General features: G+C 41.7%; 2 protein-coding genes across 4 annotated transcripts in view; one reads left to right on the plus strand and one right to left on the minus strand.

Moving 5' to 3' along the window:
- Positions 1-235: 235 nt before the first annotated feature.
- Positions 236-6,753, minus strand: MTERF2 (mitochondrial transcription termination factor 2). Of its 3 annotated transcripts, none has more exons than XM_066549803.1 (2): positions 6,713-6,753; positions 236-2,285 (listed from the first exon to the last, which is right to left on the minus strand). In XM_066549803.1, the coding sequence occupies exon 2, from the start codon at positions 2,272-2,274 to the stop codon at positions 1,078-1,080; it is 1,197 nt and encodes a 398-aa protein (XP_066405900.1). In that variant the 5' UTR covers positions 2,275-2,285; positions 6,713-6,753; the 3' UTR covers positions 236-1,077. The 3 variants fall into 3 exon arrangements, with proteins under 3 accessions (XP_066405900.1, XP_066405899.1, XP_066405901.1); XM_066549802.1 differs by lacking the exon at positions 6,713-6,753 and adding an exon at positions 6,390-6,475; XM_066549804.1 differs by lacking the exon at positions 6,713-6,753 and adding an exon at positions 5,114-5,132.
- Positions 6,754-9,974: 3,221 nt separating this feature from the next.
- Positions 9,975-22,700, plus strand: part of CRY1 (cryptochrome circadian regulator 1) — a 39,785-nt gene continuing 27,059 nt past the window's right edge. Inside the window, exon 1 of the mRNA XM_066549801.1 lies at positions 9,975-10,476. Within this exon, the coding sequence (XP_066405898.1) occupies positions 10,319-10,476 (158 nt within the window). The 5' untranslated portion in view covers positions 9,975-10,318. The remainder of the gene's footprint in view (positions 10,477-22,700) is intronic.

A 22,700-nucleotide genomic window follows, 5' to 3' on the forward strand; every position in this document is an offset into this window, starting at 1 on the left:
GGAATAGCTACTTAGGAAAGTCTGCGAAATCAAATCACTGATCCTAATCCTATTGAGATGATTGTCAGTGATGCTACTGTTTTATATTATCATTCACAGCCCATAAATGAGAAGAAATCAAATCCCCTGAGAACTTAAACGCTGTCTATTTTGAAAGTCAGCACTTGTCACCAATTGTCATATGGTGTTATCTTAGAAGCAGTGTCACCCGTATATTTAGAAACTGTTGCAGCTGTTTGCAAATCTGGTAGTCATGTTTAATCACCAGTGGTTTACAGACTAGAGTTTTGTTGCACCTAATAGAAAAGCATAACTTTCTCTTTTCTCCTACCATCATTTGAGACTTGAGTCTCTCCTTAATCTTTCTTGTTGCCAAACCTTGCTAGAAGAGATTAAGAACTATACAATAGCAATAAATGTATTTCTTTCTCTCCCACACCATTTGAAAAAATAAGTAAATTTTGAAATCTCAGAAATATAAATGTTATCATCTTATAGTTTCTTTGCATTATGGTTTGTACACAAAGATACTAGGGTCTCAGTTAATAAAAAAATATTATGTCCAGCCCCTGTTCTTAGGGCAGGGCTTTGCTGTCCAATAAATCAAGTCTGTTGCAGGTCAGGATCCAGGAGCTAGAGCTACTTCAGCAATAAGGAAAAGAACTCCAAGGGCGTTTCCTGAAGACAGCAAACCAGCCGATTGATGAACACCGCTGGAAAAATAATCTTCCTTTTGTCTTCCTCAGATAAAAATTGTGCTAATCACTACCACAGGCTGGACTGTGCAGTGACAGAGCTGAAAATCTAAGGCAGTTAATGCCCTGTCAGGTAAGAAAATGTCACATCTGACGTACTCTTAGAAAAGGCAACCTTTATCATAACTGTAACTTTTATGATGATATTTTAAAGTATTACAATACTGTGATTGTATTATGAAGTTGTACCTAAGACCCCCTCCTGAACAAAGTATAGTGTAAGACTACAGTCTTGATTAAGATTGCTTTTGCTCCATCTCTTCTCAAATAATCAACTTGCCTTTTAATTTGCTTTTGCATAACTTGAAGTACAGCATTCACATTAATCTTCAACGTGTAGAGGAGCAACAGGATTAAAAATTGGTCTCTCCTTCTTTGATTGTATCTTACCATAAGTGACTTCAAAATCTTTTTTAGTACCATTCAAGCTTTCTAGATTTCCACTCTTTATATCATATCCTAACGCAGAGAGCTTTTTAATTCGATACTGAACAATTTGTGTTGTCAATTCCAGCACCATTGGTGTCTCTCTTATCTGTGCTATAGAAATTCCTTCCTTCAGTAGTCCTTCAAGTCTTTCTTCCAAAACTGTGACAGAATAGTAGAGAAGGGCTGGGCATTTCAGCACTAGTTGTTTTAGTTCTTGATCACTGCACTTGAAGATGTTTTTGGAGAAAAGCATACTCTTCTGCATAGTGGTAGAATTAAGTTGAAAAATGAAGCCTTTAAGTTTGGACAGCAGCTGTAGAACTTCCTGGTCAGTGAAATAATTCTTTTGGAGAAATTCCAAGTTCTCCTGGATTGCAGTGGAAGTATTTAATAAAATAAATGGATTTTGGCTCAATAGCTTTAGTATCCAGATCTTCATATTTGCTTCAGAGCCCCCTAAATTTAAATAATTTCTTTGTAATGTCTCTATCACGTTTTTGTTTTTCTCAACAGGGTTGTAGAAAATATTGGGTGCACTTGTCAAGAACCTGGTGATTATATTATTCTTAAGTCCCAGCTCTTGAAAAAACAGTATGTTTGCCTTCTGGTTCTGCTGATACTCAGTAGTAAAAAAAGACTCTGGAAATTGCTCTATTAATTTAATCATCTGTTTTTCATTCTGGCATACTAATTGCCATAAAGCTCTTTGAGAGTTTATCTCTGCTGGGGTGTGGAGAATTGCCTCGGGGCAGCGTTCTATAATGCTGGCTACAGTGGTCTCATCTGCTCCCATTTCCTGTAAGATGCCAGCAATTTCTTTAACATAGGCCACGTCCTGGAGAAGGACCCATTCCTTCAGTCTGCGTATCTTCGTGATGTCAACTGACAAACTGTAGAGATTCTCGAGGGTTTTTTTATTTTCCTCTCTTGACTTGGTATCAGTTGTGTAATTGGAATGTATTAGGAAGCTTCTGTTTGCTACGTCAGGCCATGCTGATGAAAACTTTAGTCCCGTGTTAGAGCTCGGAGATCTTGTCAACAGAAGAGTGAATGTTTCTTTTGCACCATGAGCAACTCCTCTCAGCATCATGGAAGTCAGTCCTGTGGAGACACAACAACTGTAAGAAAACACATTTAAGGAACAAGTTAATGGTCAGAATCATTGATGTTTAGACATAACTGGTGTAAGAAATTGCTCTCCAGAGTGGTTTTTGTTATTAGTGCAAAATCCAGCCTTCACATGGAAGCAGGGGGAAAGACCATTTTTGAAAGGTTAATGTTCTGATGGATATACACAGAAAGGTTAATGTTCTGATGGATACAGACCTGATGTAGGGCAGTGCTCTGCCCATATCAGTGTTTGCAGTCATACAAGCTCCAAACTGTCGGCAATTTCTTGCAGCTAACATTGTGACTGCATTACAGATTGTTCACACTGTATGAGAAAAATTATTCATGCAATTTCATTTGACAGCAATCCCACTAAATGGACAAAAATGGCAACTTAAATCTCTTAGTTCTTATGAATGTATTTGCTTTAACTTCTCAAGCATTATTTGGAGTGTGAGTTGTTCTTTCATGTGTCAGAGACCTACCACGCAGGGCTGCTTCAGCAGCAGTTTGCAGTATAATTTCATTTTGAAATCATTCTTTATATAATTAAGGGAGGAAAAAAAAATCATAGGAACCTTTATGTAAGTGTTTTTCTGCAGCTGATTGTGTTAATTGCATTTGAATAACCACCCTGGTATTTTAGAGGAGGAAGCAAGTACACAGTAACATTTCCAGGCCTTCACCTACCTCTTCTGACACCTACTTTGCTACAGCTGCTGCTTGCACCAATGCCTTACTTCTGCCTCCAGGTCTCCAGGTCTCTTCTGTAGGCAGAGTCCTTGTGGAATAGGTGTGTGGCTGTGCTGGAGTCCACAGGGCCAACCCCACACCTCACCTTTGCTCAAACTGTCACCAATACCACATGCACTGTCACCTGCTCTGCAGGGGCAAAGGAGCCACAGCAGTCAAAGAAAGATATCATTAAGTGTATCTTTAACTTCCTGGGGGGTGTTTTCATAACAACCCTTTGGAACTACTGACTGTGGAAGGGAGAACTGCTGATCTCTGCAGTACTCCTGCAAATAGCTGCTGCTGGTAATATGCTTAAAACTGCTCAAACCAAAAATGAGAACATTTGGACAGCTGCTTTCACCTCTTCCTAAGTATAGCATGCTTCAAAAAGTACCAACCTGAGCATTGTTAAATTACTTTTGGCTGGGCTTTTTTGTTGGTTTTTTGGGAGGAGGAGGGGGGTTTTTTTGTGGGTTTTGTTTGGTTGTTTTGGTTTTTTTTGTTTTTTTTTTCTTTTTTTGGTTGGGTGGGTTGGTTGGTTTTGTTTTTTTTAGGAGAGAAAGTACTGTTATGACCATGCAGTCCAATGTTCTACATAACAGACCAACGTACCTATTGTACAGCTGTACAAGAGCCCTAGAATCTTCCTTACAGCCCACTGTTTAAGAAAATATGTGGTTTGTTTAGAAAACTTTAGTGGTAGATTCTCTTTCTAGCTGCCAGGTAAGGTTACATATTTTCCAGAGGTAAATCCTTTGTCTCAAGAGAGTGTACCTATGTTTTTACATTGTTTTTTTCCTGCTTCTGAGATGGACTATTATTATGTTATTACATCATAAACAAATAGAATATGATGTCATTTCCTATATGCACACTTATGTTATTAACAGAAGCTGTTTATTGATAACTTGATCTTTAGTGTTATTTCACACGTCTAAGGCAAAACCAATTGCCTAATGCACTGCTTGTGTCAGAACCCCAAGGCTGATGATTTTGTCTTCATATACCTTGTGACTTCAGAAATGCTGTCCCAAGCCCCACAACAGAACAAGTGATTTTCCCCAGTAACCCTAAAAGCATTGGAAGCACTGGAAGTGTAGGTAAGTCACAGATGTTTTCTGTGCTGACCTTTCCATGTCCTGAAAAAGTGACTGCAAACTAAACCTCTCCTCCACAGGAGTGACACAACTGCCTGTGTCTGAGCACTCTGAGTAGTTTTACTGAGTTTAGTGGGTCCAGTTAGAATAAGCAAATCTCTGAAGGATCAGGGTTTTCTTCATTAATGCTTAGCTAGAAGCAGCCAGCAAAGTGAAGTGTTGTTAAAATAGTTTGGGATGTCAAATAATATTTCCAAAGTACAAACTGGAAAAATAAACATGACTTACTTTTACTTAAATGCGTAATCATGCTGTTAAACATAATTGCCTTGTGAGTAATGCAATCCCTTAAAATACTGTAATTTTTACTATTACAGAGCTTCAAAAATACTCTGAGATAGTAAATTGTGCTCTTCTGAAATCTGACATGGGAATGGTTGTTACATTCACATAAAAGAAACTTTACATTTTCGAAAAATGCCTGGGATCATAGTCAGTTTTTCCCTGTTGTTAGCGAGAATCATCAGAAACACAGAATACTGTAAAAGAAAGGAAAAGTTTATTTACCAAAACTCATTTGACAGGGATATTTAGGAGCCCTTGTAAAAAAGCCCTATGCAAAATAAAACATGCGAAATAACATGAATGAATTTGAATGTCATGGTGTTCTATAGAAACCAAGATCTGAGTTATGACTTGATAGATTTCCAAGTCCATAGATGACAGTATTCACATTTCAGGTATGTAACTGCTTTCAAGAATTCAGAGTTCTCTCAAAGCTCTTGTTGGATCTAATACATGTTCTAATGTGCAAGACCCCACTGTAACTTTTCACATAACTAGATTGCTGTGGGGATTGTAAAGCAGTTGAGAGATTAAGGAAAAAACCCAGCCAGCTCAGATAAGATGCTTGCTCTCGCTGCCAACAGCACCCTCTCACCACCAAGTGTTAGAACAGCAATAAGGAAGTGACCGAATGTCAGTTACCTGTGATCCTGCTTGCTAGCACACTTGCAGAGACCTGAATATATAGAGTAATGGGGTGCTGGAAGTTTCATTATTTGATGAGACTTCTATGTAAATCATCTATAGGAAGTAGATACAATGATCAACTGGTTGATTTATCCCTCATGTGAATTTCTGAATGTGTGTTTTGAGACTCAAATATCACTTTTTGAAAATTAGCAAACCCAAACTTATACTCCTGCTGGACTGTTCACAAAATCTTTCAGTAAAGAAAGCAACGGTATGACTGCTGACCACTACCATTCTCATAACAGGAAACTTAGTAGGCTATAAAGAATTAAATAAAACTACTGAATGCCTAGATTGAACTTTGAGTGAACCAAGAAGAGTCTGTATCTACCTAGAAGAGAGCAGTGTAGACAAGATTTGAACGGTTTGTGAAGGAATCTGTGGTGGTGAGAGGTTGCAGTTTTGTAGATTAATGCACAGTAAATGTTCACACTTATGCACTAACAAAAAATGAATCCCTGCTTTGCATTAGTGGTGGAAATTAGGTAAATTATTATAAAATACATGCTGGACCAACATAAAACTTACTAGAAAAAAAAAAAAATAGAGAGGATCCTACAGTAATCCAGGTTTGAAGGGACTTAAGAGCTCAAAGCAGGGTCTGCAAGATCCAGGCTGCTTTGTCCAGTCAGGCCTTTAAAACCTCCATGGATGGAGCCCAGCGGCCTCTGTGAGTTACCTGTTTCACTGCTCAACTTCCTCATGGGAACAAAGCTTTTTCTTATATTTAGGAAAGGAGACATTTGCAAAGTGCTTAAGGACGCGCCGCACTATTTAAACCACTGGTCATTAAGTGGTGGTGCTTTCAGCACAGACAAAACCCGGGTCTCCAGCACAACCCGCTCCCACGGCCCGGCCACCTGGGCCGTCCCTTTCCCACCCTTCGGACCCCGCTTGGGGGCGGAGAGGGAGGAGGTGAACGTTCTCCGGCAGCCAGCACGGGAGCAGCGGCTGCAGGCCCATCCCCGCCCCGCAGCCGCTTCGCGCCGCTCCTGCCGCCGACACCGGCGGCCGACGCGGGGTCCCCGTGCCCGGGGGTCCCTCCCCCGCCTCGCTTCCCTCGGAACCGCGGGCTTCTCCCCCCGCACGCCGCCCGCCCACCCTCAGCGCCGCGCCGGCGCTCGGAGCGGGACGAGCGGAACGCCGGCTGGCCTCTTCACCCCCCCATGCCCCGGGGCCGGGCCTGCCGGAGAGCGGCCCGAGCCCCGCCGCCCTCGGCCGTGCTCACCGGCCTCGCCGCCGCCGCCGGGCCGCACCGCCGCCGCCGCCGCACGGGGAGCGCTGGCACGTACCGGGTGCCGGCAGGGGAGGGGCGCGGGCTGAGCCGCAGGGCAGGAGGACATGGCCGTCCTGCAGCGGGACCCGGCCCGGGCTCGGCCGGTGCGGAACCGGCCGAGCCTCCGCTGCTTGCCAAAGCAGGCTTGGCCGGCAGTAAGAAAGTGAAAGGCCGTTGGAGTATAACAGCTTGCAGAGAGAAATAGTGGGGTGGATAGGAAAAAAATATTTTAATAATAATTTCTAAGTAATATAATAGCAAAGGACGGAACATACTTGAGTGCCTTTGCTCTGACGGGAAGCAGATGATCCTTTTGATTCGGTAACACCGACATCATGATGGGAGGCTTGCCTTACACCAGTGTGTTTTCTTCATATGACCACTGCCTTATTACATAATGAAAGTCACATCTAGTCATTGGTCTTATATTGTTTTGCTGGTGGCTTATCAGAAGTTCATTGAGTTGTGATGGTGAGAACCATCTTCCTCTATCTTATTTTTTTAGTCATATCTACTTATCTTTTTCAGCTAGAGTAACAAATCAGCAGTCACATAAATGATTTCTAGACTAGAAATATTATACTAGAGGTGTTGGGATTTTTCAACTAACTCCAAGTCTATACAATCACATCTTTCAGAGAGTGAAAATCACTATTGTTGTCTCTGTGAACCCTTCTTTTATCAGCTACATGTTCAGTAGTCTCTATTGGGTCTGTGAAAAAGAGCTAATGAAGAAGAGAAATGCTATAGAAATAAACTTTGGTCTAGGAACAGGGTTCAGGCTTGGTCTCCTAAATAACTGCTGTTCCTAGAACAGTTAACAAAGTCTGTGAATATAATGCACACAATGATGTTAAAAACATCCATCTAAATTAGCTTCTAATTTGTAACACAAAATGTACTGTACACTTGCTTCTTTATGTTTTTTTCACTTCATGCCTTAATGTTATCTTTTTTCCCTTCTATCTTCTCCCCACTCTCTTCATTTTTGTAATCACAGTCTGGGCTAAATTAGCAATATTGTTTAAAAAAGTTATTCACATGAGAACACTGTAGAGAGGTTTACTTATGTGAGTTTCTTGATTAACTGCCATTCTATTTTCTATTTCAACTAAGTTGGAGTGGCTCTTCCCTTGAGATCTGACATTTTAATTAATATAGCCTGCATCTATTATATATTAATATCTCCTAATACAATATTAATTATACATTAATATGTTCTTTCTTTCACTTCTGAGTCAAGAACAAACTGTCTCACATAGAAGGCATGGCCAGATAGAGACCCAAAGAGTGTTTTGACATAATGATATGCTAATGATATACTGCAATTGTTATTTAGCCTGTAGCAACAAACAGCATAAAGACTGATGGTTTTCATTACTGCAATTTGTTTATGAAACCATAAGATCCAGTAAGGAAGGGCTATTTCCACCTCAGTATTCCCAAGCAAGCAGATTGGTTGATGATGGAACTTTATTCAGAGCTATTTTCAGTGTGGCAGCCTTGTGGGGAGCTAGCAGGACACATAATGAGTATGAAAAAGCAGTTTAAATGTTTGAAATAAAAACTATGTTGTGAAGTGACTTTCCTTGAAAATAAGGAATCTACTTATTCACTGTGTTCAAAAATTATAGAATTCAAAAGAGTTTGATGGACAGTGGTCATTAACTACTGAATTCCTTTTTGTTTTTTATTTATTTCAAAATTAATTACCGAATATTTGGCATATAATGATAATAAAAAAACTAAATAAGAATGTACTTTGTATTAATTGAGAAAGCAATGTTTGACTTTACAATGACCCCACTACTCCAGCTCTGAGTTGCAGCAAGGATCCCATATGTTCTTTTTGGATCAGAATGATGAGCTGTGGAATACGATTTTCTACATACAACGAAGTGATATTGAGAAACTCATCATAATTTATGCTGTTGTTAAAGTCAGTGCTCAAAAGCTGTTCAGTCTCCACCCGCTACACCTTTTAAAAAGAAATTTTGTGTAAGACGAAGCAGAAAGGGATTCTAATCATGGCTGGGCCCTTTGCATACCTTGATTGTCAGTGACAGGTGGGGCCTCATCTGCCAGGCAAGCTGTGACAGGACAAGAGGACAGAGCCTCAAGCTGGACAAGGGGAGGTTCAGGTTGGACATCAGGAGGAATTTTTTCACCAACAGGGTTGTTAAACATTGGAATGAGCTGCCTAGGGAGGTAATGGAGTCACCATCCCTGGAGGTGTTCAAGAAACACCTGGACGTGGCACCCAGTGCCATGGCCTAGCTGAGATGGTGGTGGTCAGTGAAAAGTTTGCCTTGGAGGTCTTTTCCAACCTAAATGATTCTGTGATCCTATTACTGTTTATTAGGTCATTCAAAGTGAGGAAAGACAAGCACAAAGGGAAACATGATGCACACATCTCTTGTTGACTTTTACTTTCTGTGGATCTTAGCAGAAAAAATATTTTAGGAGAAAGAAAAATGACAGTTCTTAAAGTACTGTCTGGAATTCTTGAAATTAAAGAAAGAGCTGTACTGCTGATTTGGGTCCTCTGCCTTTTACTTGGGACATTATTTCTAATGAGACCATTCTTGCGCTTGCTATGCGCTTGTCCGTGAAGCTGTAGATTTGAGCTGCAATCCACAGGTGGAGGTTTATTTTCAGATCTGCATCTAGAGCTGCCCTGCTACGGCTCCAAAGGGTTGTACTGAGTCCAGTCAGTGCGATGCCTCCGTCGGCTGTTGGCCGTGCGCACTGTAACCAAGGAGCAGGTCCAGGGAAACCCGCCGTGTTTGCTGCAGACAGTGGTTTCAACTCTGTAATTAACAGGCGTGAGAAATTCACCACCTACTAATGACTTTACTAACGGTGCTCCAAGAGGGACCATTTTAACTCGTTCTGCTGCTTGAAAGCCTATTTGGGTGCGGCGCCGCCGCACGGCCGAGTCACTCTCTCTTGTCCCGACGGCACCGGGCAGCAACGAGCCCTCGGCCCGCGTCACAGAATCGTCAGGGTCGGAAGGGGCCTCCGGAGCTCCGCTAGCCCAGTAGGCGCTCCCTACGCACACGCTTATATAAACGCCCCGCCCGTTTCCCGCGGATGGGGCTGCGCGCGGTGGGACCGGGGGGGGGGGGGCACGGCCCGGGGGCGGCGCGGGCGCGCGCGGGCCGCGATACATAACAGGCTCGGGGACGCGCGCGCGCCTGCGCCTCCCGGCGGAAGCGGTGTCGCCAAGAGCCGCCTCGCGGCCCCGTGCTCATCCGGGTCCCGCCGCGCCGAGCCGAGCGCGGAGGGGGGTGGCGAAGAGCCGGGTCCCGCCCCCCGCCTGCCCGCCCCGCCGCGGCCCGCCGGCCCCGGGCTGCCCCGACGGGTGGGATTCCCGTCGGGGTCGCAGGCGCCCCGGACGCTTCCCTCTCAGCCGCGGGCACGCAACCGCCCGGTCGACACTCCCTTTCCCCGCGCGCCGCCGGTAGCGAACACACCTCAGAAACGTGAGGGCCCGCGGTCACGTGGGAACGGCGCCGGCCAATGGGCGGCGGGGGGCGGGGCGGAGAGGCCGGTGCAGCCCCGCGCAGTCACAGGGCGAGAGGCGAGGAGGTGGCAGCTGTACGGACAGCGTTTTCCGCGGGCAGGGCGCCGTCACCGCTCCGCAGTCACCGCCGGACCCAGCGCTCCCACCTTTCGTCCCTGCTCTCCCCGGCGCGGGGGCTCCGCGGGGTGATGCGTCCCCGCCGGGCGGCCGCTCCCGCTGTGTCCGCCGGATCCTAGAGCCGTCCGCAGCGAGGCCCCGCGGGCCGCCCCGCCGCCCGTCCGTGCTCGCCCGGCGGCGCCGGGCCATGAACGGCCCCGCTGGCGGCGGCGGTTCCCGCTGAGCGTCCGCACCCGGCATGGGGGTGAACGCCGTACACTGGTTCCGCAAGGGGCTGCGGCTCCACGACAACCCGGCGCTGCGGGAATGCATCCAGGGCGCCGACACGGTGCGATGCGTCTACATCCTGGACCCCTGGTTCGCCGGCTCCTCCAACGTGGGCATCAACAGGTGGCGGTGAGTGCGGGGCGCTGCGGGGGCCCTAATCCCCACGTTATGTATTCGGTCACGCCGCCTCCCCGCCATCCCCTCCTCTCCGCGCCCGATTGGGCCGCCGCCAGCGCCGGCTTCCCTCGGCTGCTCGCCCTCCCCGCGGGCCGGCGGTGTTACGTATCCAGCCCGGCGCCGGCCCGGGCTGCGGCTCCCGCGGCGCACGTGGGAGGGACGGGGGAGAAGGAACCGGGAAGCCCGTGGCAAAATGCGGACCGGCGGGCTGTGGCTTCCCGCTGAGGGGCCCGCTTATTCTCGCTCCCGAGGGCGGCGGTTCAGTGCCCGAGCGCTGGAGCTCAGAGCGGGGTTGCTGCCGGGCGGAAAACCCTGTGTGGAGCAGCCTGGAGGGCTTGCACCATCTCAGGAACTCTGGGCAGCCGGGAACCCCAGGGCGCCTCCGTCCTGGAGAAACTGAAGCTGCTCGCTTAGCTCAGAAGTACTTTTTCAGAGTAGCGTTCCTGCACAGAAGGATGTCACAAAATACCCTGAGTTGGAAGTGACCCACGACGATCTTGAAGTCCAGTCCCTGCATAGAACAACCCCAAGAAACCCACTGTGTGCCTGAGAGCGTTGTCTAAATGCTTCTTGAACTCTGGCTGGCTCGGTGTGCAGTGTCCCTTTCGGGAAAGTGCAGATTTGTTCCTGCACCGTCGAGCCAGTTGTATTTCTCCTACCCGATATAAAAATGAACTTTACTGTGGATTTGTGACTGACACTTGCATGCTAAATGTGTGCCATAAGGCAGAGGTTAATAGGACTTCTGTGCATGCTTGTCATGTGGGATTAGTTAAAACATCACTAGGAATCTGAAAATTGTTACCATTGTAAAATTGTTGATAATGTAGTAAAGTTTGTGTATAATCTGTCCCTCCAATGTCAGGAACTTGAAATGCTGGTGAACTTAGTCTGCCCAGACTACAGTGCTGAGAAGTTGCCTAATTATGGAACAAGCACAATGAAACTTATCTTAACACTGCGTCATAGAAGAATGACAAAGTTTAGAAACTTCAGGTTTTAATTGTATTTACCTGAATGATTGTTCCTTTCAGATTTAATAATTTGTGTCCTAGCTTATACTTTACCAACCAGGTTAACTTACCTTTGGAGGTTTTCAGTTTCTATTTTGTTTTTCAGATTTTGAGAGGTTTTCCTTACAATGTTCTTGTTTTCAAGAGATAGAAATACTAAATACTTTTGTAAACTTTAACTTGATGGTTATTTCATTTTCACTGATAAAATAACTTATGAATAACTGTTAGATACTTCCCTTATCCGAGATTCATGATGTACATTTATTTTATAAGGGACTTTAAAATTGCTTTTGTTTTGAAGGGATAAATTTTTAAATAACATTTTTACTTACTGAAGAAGCTCAGAGATCTTAGTTTTTTGGGTGAAACGTGAACAGCTACTTAAGTTTTAAAAGAATGTGGATAACTGGCACAAGTCTAAGTGTTAAGGAAGTAACATGTTTTAAGAATACTTCATAGGTCTCTAATACGCCCTGCAATTGAAATGCTGAACAGTTTTTGGTTGTATTCTCTGAGCTAGTGAATGAGAGACAAATGTGAACTTTGATTCTAGCAGAAGGAAGTTCATGTCTTCAGTGCTATTGCCCTGGTTCTACAATGACTGTGTAATATGATCATTAGCTAATAGAGTCCTTGAGTACATATGTGTGTGATGTATTGCTGGTTGGTGTACTTATCAGTGTTTTAGAAGGCAGCTAGTCCTTCCACTGCATTTTGCATTTGAAGAAAAATGCCTGGGTTTAGTTGCTGGTTAAAGGGATTGAGTTTGGGGTAGATTACAGCTCCCCTGTCCAAAGCACTTCAAGCAATCTTCTGGTACTCAGATACCCTCAAGGCACATGCTGCACAAGGATTTGAGTATGAAATCTTGCTGCCTGCATAGCCTGGTTTTGTGAAATCATCAGGTTTTTTTCAAGTTTAAAAGTGCATTAGCTTTATAAAATAACTGGTTGCTAAAGCTGTATGTTTATTGAGGTTCTTCTCAATAATTTTTTATTTAAATAGGCAGTTACTAGTTTGGTATGAATCCACTTTAGGTTCCAGTGGTTTTAATGAGATGTTTTTAATCAATGCAGACACATACATTCCCAGTAAGTATACACAAGATCTCTGATGCAGTTTTTTTATTTACCAGTCTCATTTGGCACTTATTAATGAAAAAAACATTTAATGTTCATTTTCACTTGATGACCATGATCAAAATTGTTTCTTACATGCCTGTTGAGTAGGGTGTTGTAGTCAGAAACATTTTATTTGAGACTAGGAGCAGAAGCCCTTCAGCATTAGGAAGGTGAGTCAAATTTAACCTCCTGGTGTGAATTTACAGTGGTCCTTTCTTAATTTGAGTTGATTGACACCAAGTGCTTATTGTCCTAGTGGCCTGGGCAAAACTCTTCTCTGTCAAACTATGACTAACACAATCTACATGAGGAAGAATGGTGAAAAAATACAAGAAACCTGGAGGTTTAGTTTCTTGTTAGGATATTGTCATTCTGCAGGGTCACCAGTTACAGTTTATATTAACAAATGTGTGTTAAATCTGGTAAATAGCAACCTTTAACACATAGGTGCTTTTTAATTAACTTTTCTGTTTAAACAGTCATGTAACAATCAGGGACTAATATTTTTGTGTAATTGCACTATTGAGCAAGTCTAATTACTAAGCAGTCACATGGTCTTACTGACCTCCTTTCTCCTGGCATTCAGCCTACCTGTTCTAAATTCGTGAATGCTACGTAACAAATGCCAGGACCTCCCTCAGCTCACTTTTTTTTTTCTGGGTCTGTTCTGTTTCTTCTTATTGTTCCTTTTTTTCAAGCTGTCAAATAAATCAAGATGTGCTTTCATTGAAACATGCTTTTTCTATGGGATGAGTTCACAGTGTTGTTCACAGATCAACACTTGAGAGAGAGAAGTACTTGGTGCAGTAAAAGGTGATGTAGAAATGGTGGAGGGAGATGCCAAATGTTAAAACCACACTAAGGCTCTCTTAAAATTTTGTCAGTTGCCCTTAAATGTTGGGCACCAGAATTAGCTTGCATCTGATTGTGTCAACAAAGCAGGCGAAGAATGTATCTTGCATACTCCAACAAGTAACCATTACCTACTTCTGAAAAAATGTGTTCGTATGTGCTCACAGACTTTTCCATATTAAGGAGAATGGGATCTCATGGTTAACAACATCACCTGGGGCAGAGCTTCATTTAGCCTTGGTTTTAGTTCAGAGTGACAATTGATCACAATACCTGAACAGAAATGCAAACATTGTTAGTTGCTACATAAGGATTTACTTTAGGTAATAATTTACCTCTTCTGGTTTGTCTTTTTGGGTATGTATGTCTGTCTTTGATATGCTGGTTAAAATACTTTTTTTTTAACCATTCCTGAAGAGAACAGATTTTACTTTTAAAATAAGAGTAATTGAATTTGCTTTGTATATCTCTTAGATTTTGTGAGAGTATTGATGTTTTCAACGTCCTTCAAAGTTAGCTGCTGCTATTACAGCAGATACTGGTATTGACTTCAGAGAGAGAAGAGGGGTGGGTTTTTTTTTTTCACACTCAAATTTCAAGCAAATAAAAAAACTAGAGGAAAAAAAAGTTTAATTTTCAGGACAATCACTGCAATTCATGGAAACGGGAACTTGTTTAAAAAAATAATACTTGGACATCTTTCTGTAGTATCAAACTTTGCTAGTCTGTCCATCTGGTTTTGAAAATATACTTAAAGTTTTTGCTTACTTAGTTATGATTTGTCCAATAGAGATGTGTTTGTTGGATGGGGGATTGGTGGAAAAAGTTTGTCAATAGAATTAATCTATGAGTGATTTGAATTTCATATGTGTAATTCAGGCAGACAAAATTTGTGTATTATACTTCATTATTTTTGGTGACATGCTTAATATATAAAAAGGAATGCACAGAAATATTTATGACTTCCCTGATGAAAACATCCCTTTAAGTTTGTTTTTATTGTGTAGCACTTAGAATGAAAATCTACTTGATGTATGCAATATTTAACATGAAGCCCACCAAAGGCAGTCTGTCATTCCCTTTGATTAGACAGGGAGTGGGAAATACAACAAAAAGATTGTGAGTCAAGATAAGGACAAGGAGAGATCACTCAGCCATTACCATCATGAGGAAAATGAATTAATTTATTACCAACCAAATCAGAATAGGGTAACTGAAAATAAACTTAAATTCTTAAAGCGCCTTCTTGCCACCCCTCACTTCTTTCTGGGCTCAACTTCACTCCCATTTTCTCAACCTCCTATCTCCGAAGAACACAGAGGGATGAGGAATGCAGGTTTTGGTCAGTTCATCAAATGTTGTGTTTGCTGCTTTTTCCTCAGGGGAAGGATTCTTCACACTCATGTTTGCTCCACCAGGGTCCTGCATGGGCTGTGGGTGGACAGCCTTGCTCTCAGTGGTCTTCACCACAGGCTGCAGGGGAATCTCTGCTCTGGTGCCTGGAGCGTGTCCTCCCCCTCCTTCTTCCCTGACTTAGGAGTTTGCAGAGTTGGTTCTCATATTCTCATGCCTCTGCGGCTTCAATGGCTCCTGAGCAGTAATGTTTTCCTCCTGTCAGATATGTTATCCCAGAGGCACTACCTTGGCCAGCGAGCAGCAGGTCTGTGTTTGCCTGGAAAGACAGACAGAAAGTTTCCAGCAGCTTCTCACAGGAAGCCACCCTTGTAGCCCCCCAGTACCTTGACTTGTGGCCATGCAAACCCAGTGCAACCCAGCACACCCTCTAATGAGTGCCTTCAACTCTAGAGTGGTGCACGCCACTTGGAGCACTTCTGTTCACCCAGCCCACTAAATTGAGGGTGATTAATCTGTATAGCTTCTTTCTAGAAGTTGTATTTTCAGATGGGAACTCTGTGGTACTAGCAGTTAGACTGGAGAAACCCCCCACACCCCTAGGCTGCTCACCTATTCTCTTCCACAAAAAAACATATTTTACCCCAAAAGTGCCTGCAATTCAGCAACTCCCTCTATAATTTGTGTTATAAGATCTAGCCCTATGATTTACAAAGTACGTCATTGAGGCACACTGACGTATGTCCTCATGGGTTTAATCCTGCACTGTTGATGAAAGGGTTGGCTCCACCCTTTCATGATAGCACACAACCCTGTGGTGAGCAAGTTTAGCTCGTCAATCTGTCCAAAAGAGATTAATTACCAGTTTTGGTGGGATTAGCTCTGTGGTAGATTGTGCCAGCAAAAAGGTCACCATAGTAGTAGTGAAGAGGCAAAGAGTAGGAAGGACAGGTACCGTTTCTTTCAGTGGCAATATAGATTTGAGTCAGATTATAATGGTCATATCACTCTTGGCCTGCATTGCTCATGTCTGCAGTAACCATCAGGTGTTTTTTGGAAGGGGATTATTGGTTTCTTCTGTGGCTTGCTGTTTTTTGACACTCTTTGAAATGATATTGCTGAAAATAAGTATTGGCCTTTTTACTGTGTTGGGAAAAGATGCAATTTCTTTTTTTGTCAAACTGTCAGAATGTGAGAAATAAGCCTGCTAGCTGAGATATTACACTGTGCTTGTTTCCTTATTTTGGTGAATGATCTTGTATCACCAGATTCTGTAAAGTAACTATTATTCAATTGGACAAGAAGACTGCACTGGTTGGTGTGGAGGGAGCATGCGGTACTGCAAATTGAATTGTGCTCAGTAAGTTGGTTTTTCTAAAATAGCAGTTATTATAGGCCAGAAGAATTATAGTGAGCATCCATACAATCTGGCCTCCAAGGTTGATCTTGAAGGAGGCTTAATTCCTCAGGTTAAGAAATTTTGAGGTTTTAGACACCTGGTTTTACATCACTAATCTCCAGGTTTGAGGATGTCCAGAGAAGATCTGGGTCAAGTGTTCTTGATATGTAATAGTATATGGACTTTGAGTATTAAAGGGAGAAATGTGATTTTGAAACAAGTCCATAGGAGTTTTTTAGTCTTCCTTCTCTTGGGACCAGTAGTCTATTTTTGTTTTATTTTACAAAAGTATCAATAGATCACGTTCTTTCTTTGAGCAGGGCAAGGCAATCTGTCCACACCTCATAGTGTTTCCTGCTCTGGTCACAAACAGGGAGGGTGATAACCCCCAACAAACACCATCTGTGATGAATGTGAAAGCAGCTTTTTTTAGGCAATCAAGAATTCAGATTTTTTTTTTTCCTTAACTGATCACTATGTGGCAGTGTCAATGAATTCTGCATCTGCTCTTCAAAGCAAGTTATTTTATATTATCGTTCTCTTTTGGACATTTTAATACAATAAAATATATTTTCCTCCGGTTTGGGAAAATGTCTTTATCCCAACAAATGGAAGCTACTCTTTAAATATATTATGCAAATATTGCAGAAAAGCCTGTTTATCATTATGCACTGCCTGAACTTTTCAGTTTCTACCAGTTTATCTACAGCATGGAAGCCTTTATTTTCAGAACTGGTTCTTTTCCATACCGTGTCTCAGTGCCTGGCAGGTTTTCAGGTTAGTTATATAACCTGTGATAGGAGGAAGGTCAAGCTGCCAGCAAAGTCGGCCATTTTTTCAGTGTGGAAGTCACTCTAAAGTCTGTGTTGTTATGAATTTGCATACTGAAAGAAACCCTTTGCTTTTGGGAATTTTGTGACCTTCCCATAGTGACCTAAAAAGGCAAAAGTCAGCTTGAGCATGAGTGGGTTGTGAAAGTAGTGTAAGAGTCTGTGGCTTTGTGTTCCATGGGCTTTGCTTGTCACATTTTAGCAGGTTTAATAGCCATGCCTTTGGCTACCCCTAGGAAAGGACTGGATTTGATTACCAGGGTAAGAACTTCATAGTATTTTGGTGCAATACATTTCACTTAGATTTCTCAGAACTCTTAATTTAACATGCAGCAAGGTTAGTTTCTTTGCTTCTGTGTACTTTTGGCTTTCACATTCTTTGCAATCTAGGTCAAGAGGTGAGTTATAATTGCAGTGTTCTTCTAACCCTGAAGCCTCCATTTGTTTTTCAGGTCACCATAAAGCATTTGCTTTCACTGCTTTGGAGTTTTGTGAGTGTAAATGATTTTTTTATAAGGGAGCAAAGCTTCAGTGGAGGTGAAGGATAGACTGGAAAGAACAGGTCAATATTTCAGTGTTCTGTTTCAAGTGTGTAAGTGGAGATGGCTGTGGCAAAAGTCCGCGTGGCTGTCTATATTTTTGGAACAGTTAAAAATTGGAGTGCATTCCAATTACCAGTGGAGATAATATAAACCAAAACATGAGCTTTGCTAGCATTAGTTTAGACAGTAGGTGAGCTGCAGTGAACAGAACTTCCTAAAGTATGCACTTTTTTTTTTGGTAAATTTTGTACTTCGATTTTTAACTATTTATTTTTAAATTGCATTGGTATTTGAAAGGTCTAAAATTCAACATTGTTAAACCTGGGTAGGAAATAAGAATATCATAATAGTCAGGGTTTTGGAAGTAAACTAGTAAATTCAGGTGTCAAACTGTTGCTTAAAATCTCTTTGAAAAGTGCTAGTGCAACAATTTTTTTGCAGTAAGATAAAACCTGTTCAGTTTTATCAGAGATGGAGGGGATTTCTTCCACTGAACATTGGTTAGGATATGTCCTGCCTATCTAATTTCTGTATTAACAGGCATGTGATGTACACCTGAGCTTTTGTGTTATGCATTGCTTCCTCCTACAACTAAACTAGAGAAATTTTCTGGACCTGTTTTAGAAGTTTACTTTATCTCAGTGTTTCTTAATTTATAGAAAAGCATTTCCTTTCCTATTCATTCTCATGCATTTCTTCTTTAACATCTGTATGTTTGTGGCTCTTTCACAGACATGAAAAGCGCAGGCTGTAAAATTCTTGCACTGAAGGTTTGTAACTTTTCAGAACACAAGCCCGTATCCCTTCAGAATTCAAAGCAGAAACATTGAAAAAATTCTCTTTAAGCTCAAATGGAGAAGTTGTGAAGTATGAACATATGTTATTAATTCTTCAGTGATGGAGATTAAAGATCTACAGTACAGGTTACTTAGGAACAATTACTATAAGGAAAACTTGGAATTTTCTATCTGTTATCTCTCCAGTGTATGAAATCCATGACCTAGGAAATGCTTTATTTTTTATAATAAGGAACTTGTGGAGTTCAGTGCTTGCGGATTTTTTTTTTTTTGTTTCTCACTGCCAGTGTTCTACTGACCTTGTCGGTGAGGGGTAAACTGTGCTGCTATTGAGAGAGAGAGAAAAAGTGATTGAAAAAACAGAAATAAGAGGGTGATTTGCATCAGACAGAGAAATAAATAAATAAGCAACTTGTTCACGTAGGCTGCTCATTACTTCATGCCTTGTATAGTTCATAAAACATGATCATGGTTTGAATGGTTGCAGTTTTGCTGTGCACTAAAGATACAGAACATCATGGCAAACATCTCAATTTCATAATCTGTGCAGTTCTGAAGTACTGGGTAAGCATCCAGAGAGTTGCAATACTGTATTTTATAGAGCAGCTGGCATTGAAAATGGCTTTGATTTCTAATATATTTGACTCATTGAAGAATGGACTAAATGTTGTCTTGCTATGTTCTCTATAGAGTTTCCTCTGTGTTGAAATTTTCTGTCTGGAAATCCTGTGACATCAAGTGATTTTCTTTTCATTCTTTCTCCTTCATACTTTATGTTCTAGAGACTAAACAAGCTCATTTTTTTTTCCAGAAGTCTTAAAGCTGAAGAAAACATTGTGGCTTTTAGCAGAGATTACCTAATATTTTTTCCCTTTTTCTCATGGGAGAAGCATGACTACATTGGCAAAACTGAGACATGCGTTTAAAAGAAAATATTCTACACAGTATTTTTGCTATCCAGGTTTCAGAAGGGTCTTTGGGGGAAGAGATTGCATTTCAGTTTTGTTCTTTGTAAGTCTTGCTAATGAACTCAAAAAGTCAAAACCGTGCAAGTCTTAATGGGAGTGATCAAGCCAAGGATGGCATCTGAATTATTTGTTTTATTTGTGTTGCCTAGGGATAATTCCTGAGACTTTCCTTCATTGCTTTTCAGTAGATGACAGGCCAGGTCTAGTTTACTATGCTTTATCCATGTTTCTTTTTAGAGAGTGTAACTGCTGTTTACTGCTCTTGCACAGTATTTCCTAAATCCTGTGAATGTTTTCTTAAAGGCCTCTGTGAGAGACTTCAATTTTTTATTTTTTTCTCTAGCATACTTTTTCATTTGTATGCCCTGGAAACATTTCCTAGTATGCCATAAACATTTCTTCTGTTTATAACAAAGAAAAAAGGTGTAGGTTGCTGTGATATTGACAGTTCTGCTTTAATTGCTCTGTATTTTCCTCTTTTATTTCAAGGCTTTTGTAACCTGAGGAGACGTGTGTAAAATTAATTTTCATCGTATAGTCATGGTGCTTTTCCTTTTACTGGTTGAAATTTTCTTTCCGTAAGCTAGTTGCCAATAAATTTACTGTTGAGGAGTACTTTATTTCAGCAGTAGTGTGTTTTTCTTCTAAACCATGAAGAAAATCATGAGTTTGTGGGGGATAATGTGGATGTTTCTATTTTTACAATTTAGAATTTGGATTTTGCATTCTTTTGAATATAATTCCACCAACCTCTTTTTCAGTCCCAGCATTGAAACATTGTGTTTGTTAAAGCAAAATTCTTCAATGAAGAAATTGAAGAAATTCTTTGAAGAAATTCTTACTCCAATTCTTTGAAGAATTCTTACTCCAATTCTTTACTGCTTCCACAGGGGACAGCATGATGAAGCTTTCATTTTTGGCATTGGAGGTCACACTTTGAAACAGAAAAGTGTTACTAGTAATTGTCTGCTGCTTTTCAGCAGCAGCCTCTCCTATTTCTTTTCATAATCCTGCACTTGTTTTCCTTTTATTAATCTGTCTTTATTCTGGAATAAAGATAGTTTGTCTTTGCAGTTGTTTCTCTATGGCTTGTCAAGTGCAGTGGTAAAGTAAAAATAATTTTTAGGCTTTTTGGGTGGTTTTTTTTTTTTACTGTCTTGTTTGACGAGTATGGGATTTTCAGGAACAGTTATGTCATTGTAAGTGGCTTGTTCCCCAATGAAACAATGCAGGAAATTAAAAAAATTTTTCCACTTGCAGTACTATATTGTCACCAGTGGCAGTATTTTTCCTGCTGAACTTAGAAATTTTAAGAATACCTAAGGTAAAGTAAGCTTTGGAGAGCCTTTTTGTGTGTACCTTGTTTTTAAGCTGCATTAGCTGTCAGAAGCTTTGTGTTGACTGGAGTTTTAATTATGGTGTACTACATGGTAATGCCTAGTTTGGAATTTTTCTTTTCTTGGAATGAGTTTTCTTTTGCTTAGAAATGTTTGTCTCTTGTGCTTGTCTCTTTAATTTTACCTTGAATGAAAGCTTTTGAACTTGATTGAATACATTGATCAAAAAATTCCAAAGTACAAGTCAGTGTGATTGATGTTTGAAGTCTTGTAGAGTTATTTATACAGAGATAATTATTTCCTTCATTAGTTTAAGAGGTGATATTTTTTTCTTTGTCATCAGGAAAAATGCTGGTTTTAACAGCAGCAGTAAACAGGGAATTGTGTAATTGTCAGCATTTCTTCCTTTGTGGTACCTTTTAGTCTCCCCCCTCCAGTGCATGCAGGGTTAAATAGGGTTTAAAAACATGTGAGCTTTACCTGCCATTCACCAGGGTTTTTCTTTTATGCAGATTTAATGTTATTTAGACCTGTAATAAAGGATGGTGTCCATTAGCTTGTGCTTGGATAGTGGTACAGGAACAGCCTGTTTGTGCCGAAGTTTAGTGCCAGCTGTTGAGTCTGGCAGGGGACACGCTGTTCACGAGCGCCTGTTCCTTTTCACACTTTCCCCTTCCATTCTTTATCAGCTCCTCCGGCTCTGAGCGCTGCTGTGGCACTTTCTGAGCTCCGAGCACATATTGGGTTTCATGTAACCTTTAGCCACCGACACTTCTGAGTATGACACAGAGGAAGAGCAGAACCGACACAATGCTTGTACCTGCTCAAATGAAGCCTTTCTCTGTCCCTGTTAGGAATAAAGTTCAGCTGTGGTACAGGAATCGTCTCTGAGCGGCTCCGTAGGGAAGGAATATTGGGATCTTGCTACAACAGTTACATATAACTGGAAAAGTAGGTCACTGTGGCAGGGAGTAGTCCAAACAGCCGCCCGGTTGCTGCAGCAACGACCTACTTTATGAAACTATTTTTGTTGATTCATATTGAAATGTTCTTCTTGAAAGTGCTATAAGGAAATGATCAGGTTAGGAGATATGTAACAGTGGAAGCTGCAGGCTTCGTGGACGACTCCTGCCCTCCTCCTTCCCCTCGCCCCCTGCCTCTGTGGTCTTGTCCCCTGATGTTGAATATAGGAGGATTAAAGCAAATAAGGTTTCTATTCAGCTGTTCAGGGGAACAGCTTTTTTTTGTCTGAAGGTTCTGCATAACAATAATGCCTGTCATCGGTGATTATGTTTCCAGAGTTCAGAGCCTACAAATATTCCCTTGTAAATATTGTCTACAGAAATAACTTTAGAGTTAAAACAAAGCAAACAAATTAGAGAACCACCTTTTTCTTGGAAAAAATCAAATCTTCCTTGAGCACTGGAACAGGCTCCGCAGGGAAGTGGTCACAGTACCAAGCCTGACAGAGTTCAAGAAGTATTTGGCACCATTCTCAGGCACATGGTGTGATTCTTGGGGTTGTCCTGTGCAGGGCCAGGGAGCTGGACTCATTGGTCCTTCTGGGCCCCTTCCAACTCAGGATATTCTATAATTCTATGAGTGTCACTCTTCTGGAATGCTCATAGTTTCTCTTGATATTCAACTGCTCTTATACTAACCACTTATCTCCACAAAATTTATCCACATTCAGGAAGGTGGGCTTGGTGCCTGCCTCTTTTTCTTTCTTTTCTTTTTTTTTTTTTTTTTTTTAATTGTTGTTGTTGGCAATGTTGTTGTCTGAGTCTTCTCTTTTGCTATTACTTCTAATCCTCACACAAGCAAACTGGAAAAAAGTACAGTGATTCTGTATAAAAGGATGTTCTCCAATTGTCTACCTTTATTCTTTCAACAAAGTAATAAAAAAAGCTGTCACTGGTGTTTAGGAAGTGAATTTTGGAAATCCACTTCTGTCTTCTAAC

Source organism: Molothrus aeneus, chromosome 5 (assembly GCF_037042795.1).
Source record: "Molothrus aeneus isolate 106 chromosome 5, BPBGC_Maene_1.0, whole genome shotgun sequence".
Taxonomy (NCBI): Eukaryota; Metazoa; Chordata; class Aves; order Passeriformes; family Icteridae; genus Molothrus; species Molothrus aeneus.

Excerpts from the sequence above, each read along its gene's own strand:
- MTERF2 (XM_066549803.1), bottom strand. The coding sequence starts at position 2,274 with ATGATGCTGAGAGGAGTTGCTCATGGTGCAAAAGAAACATTCACTCTT.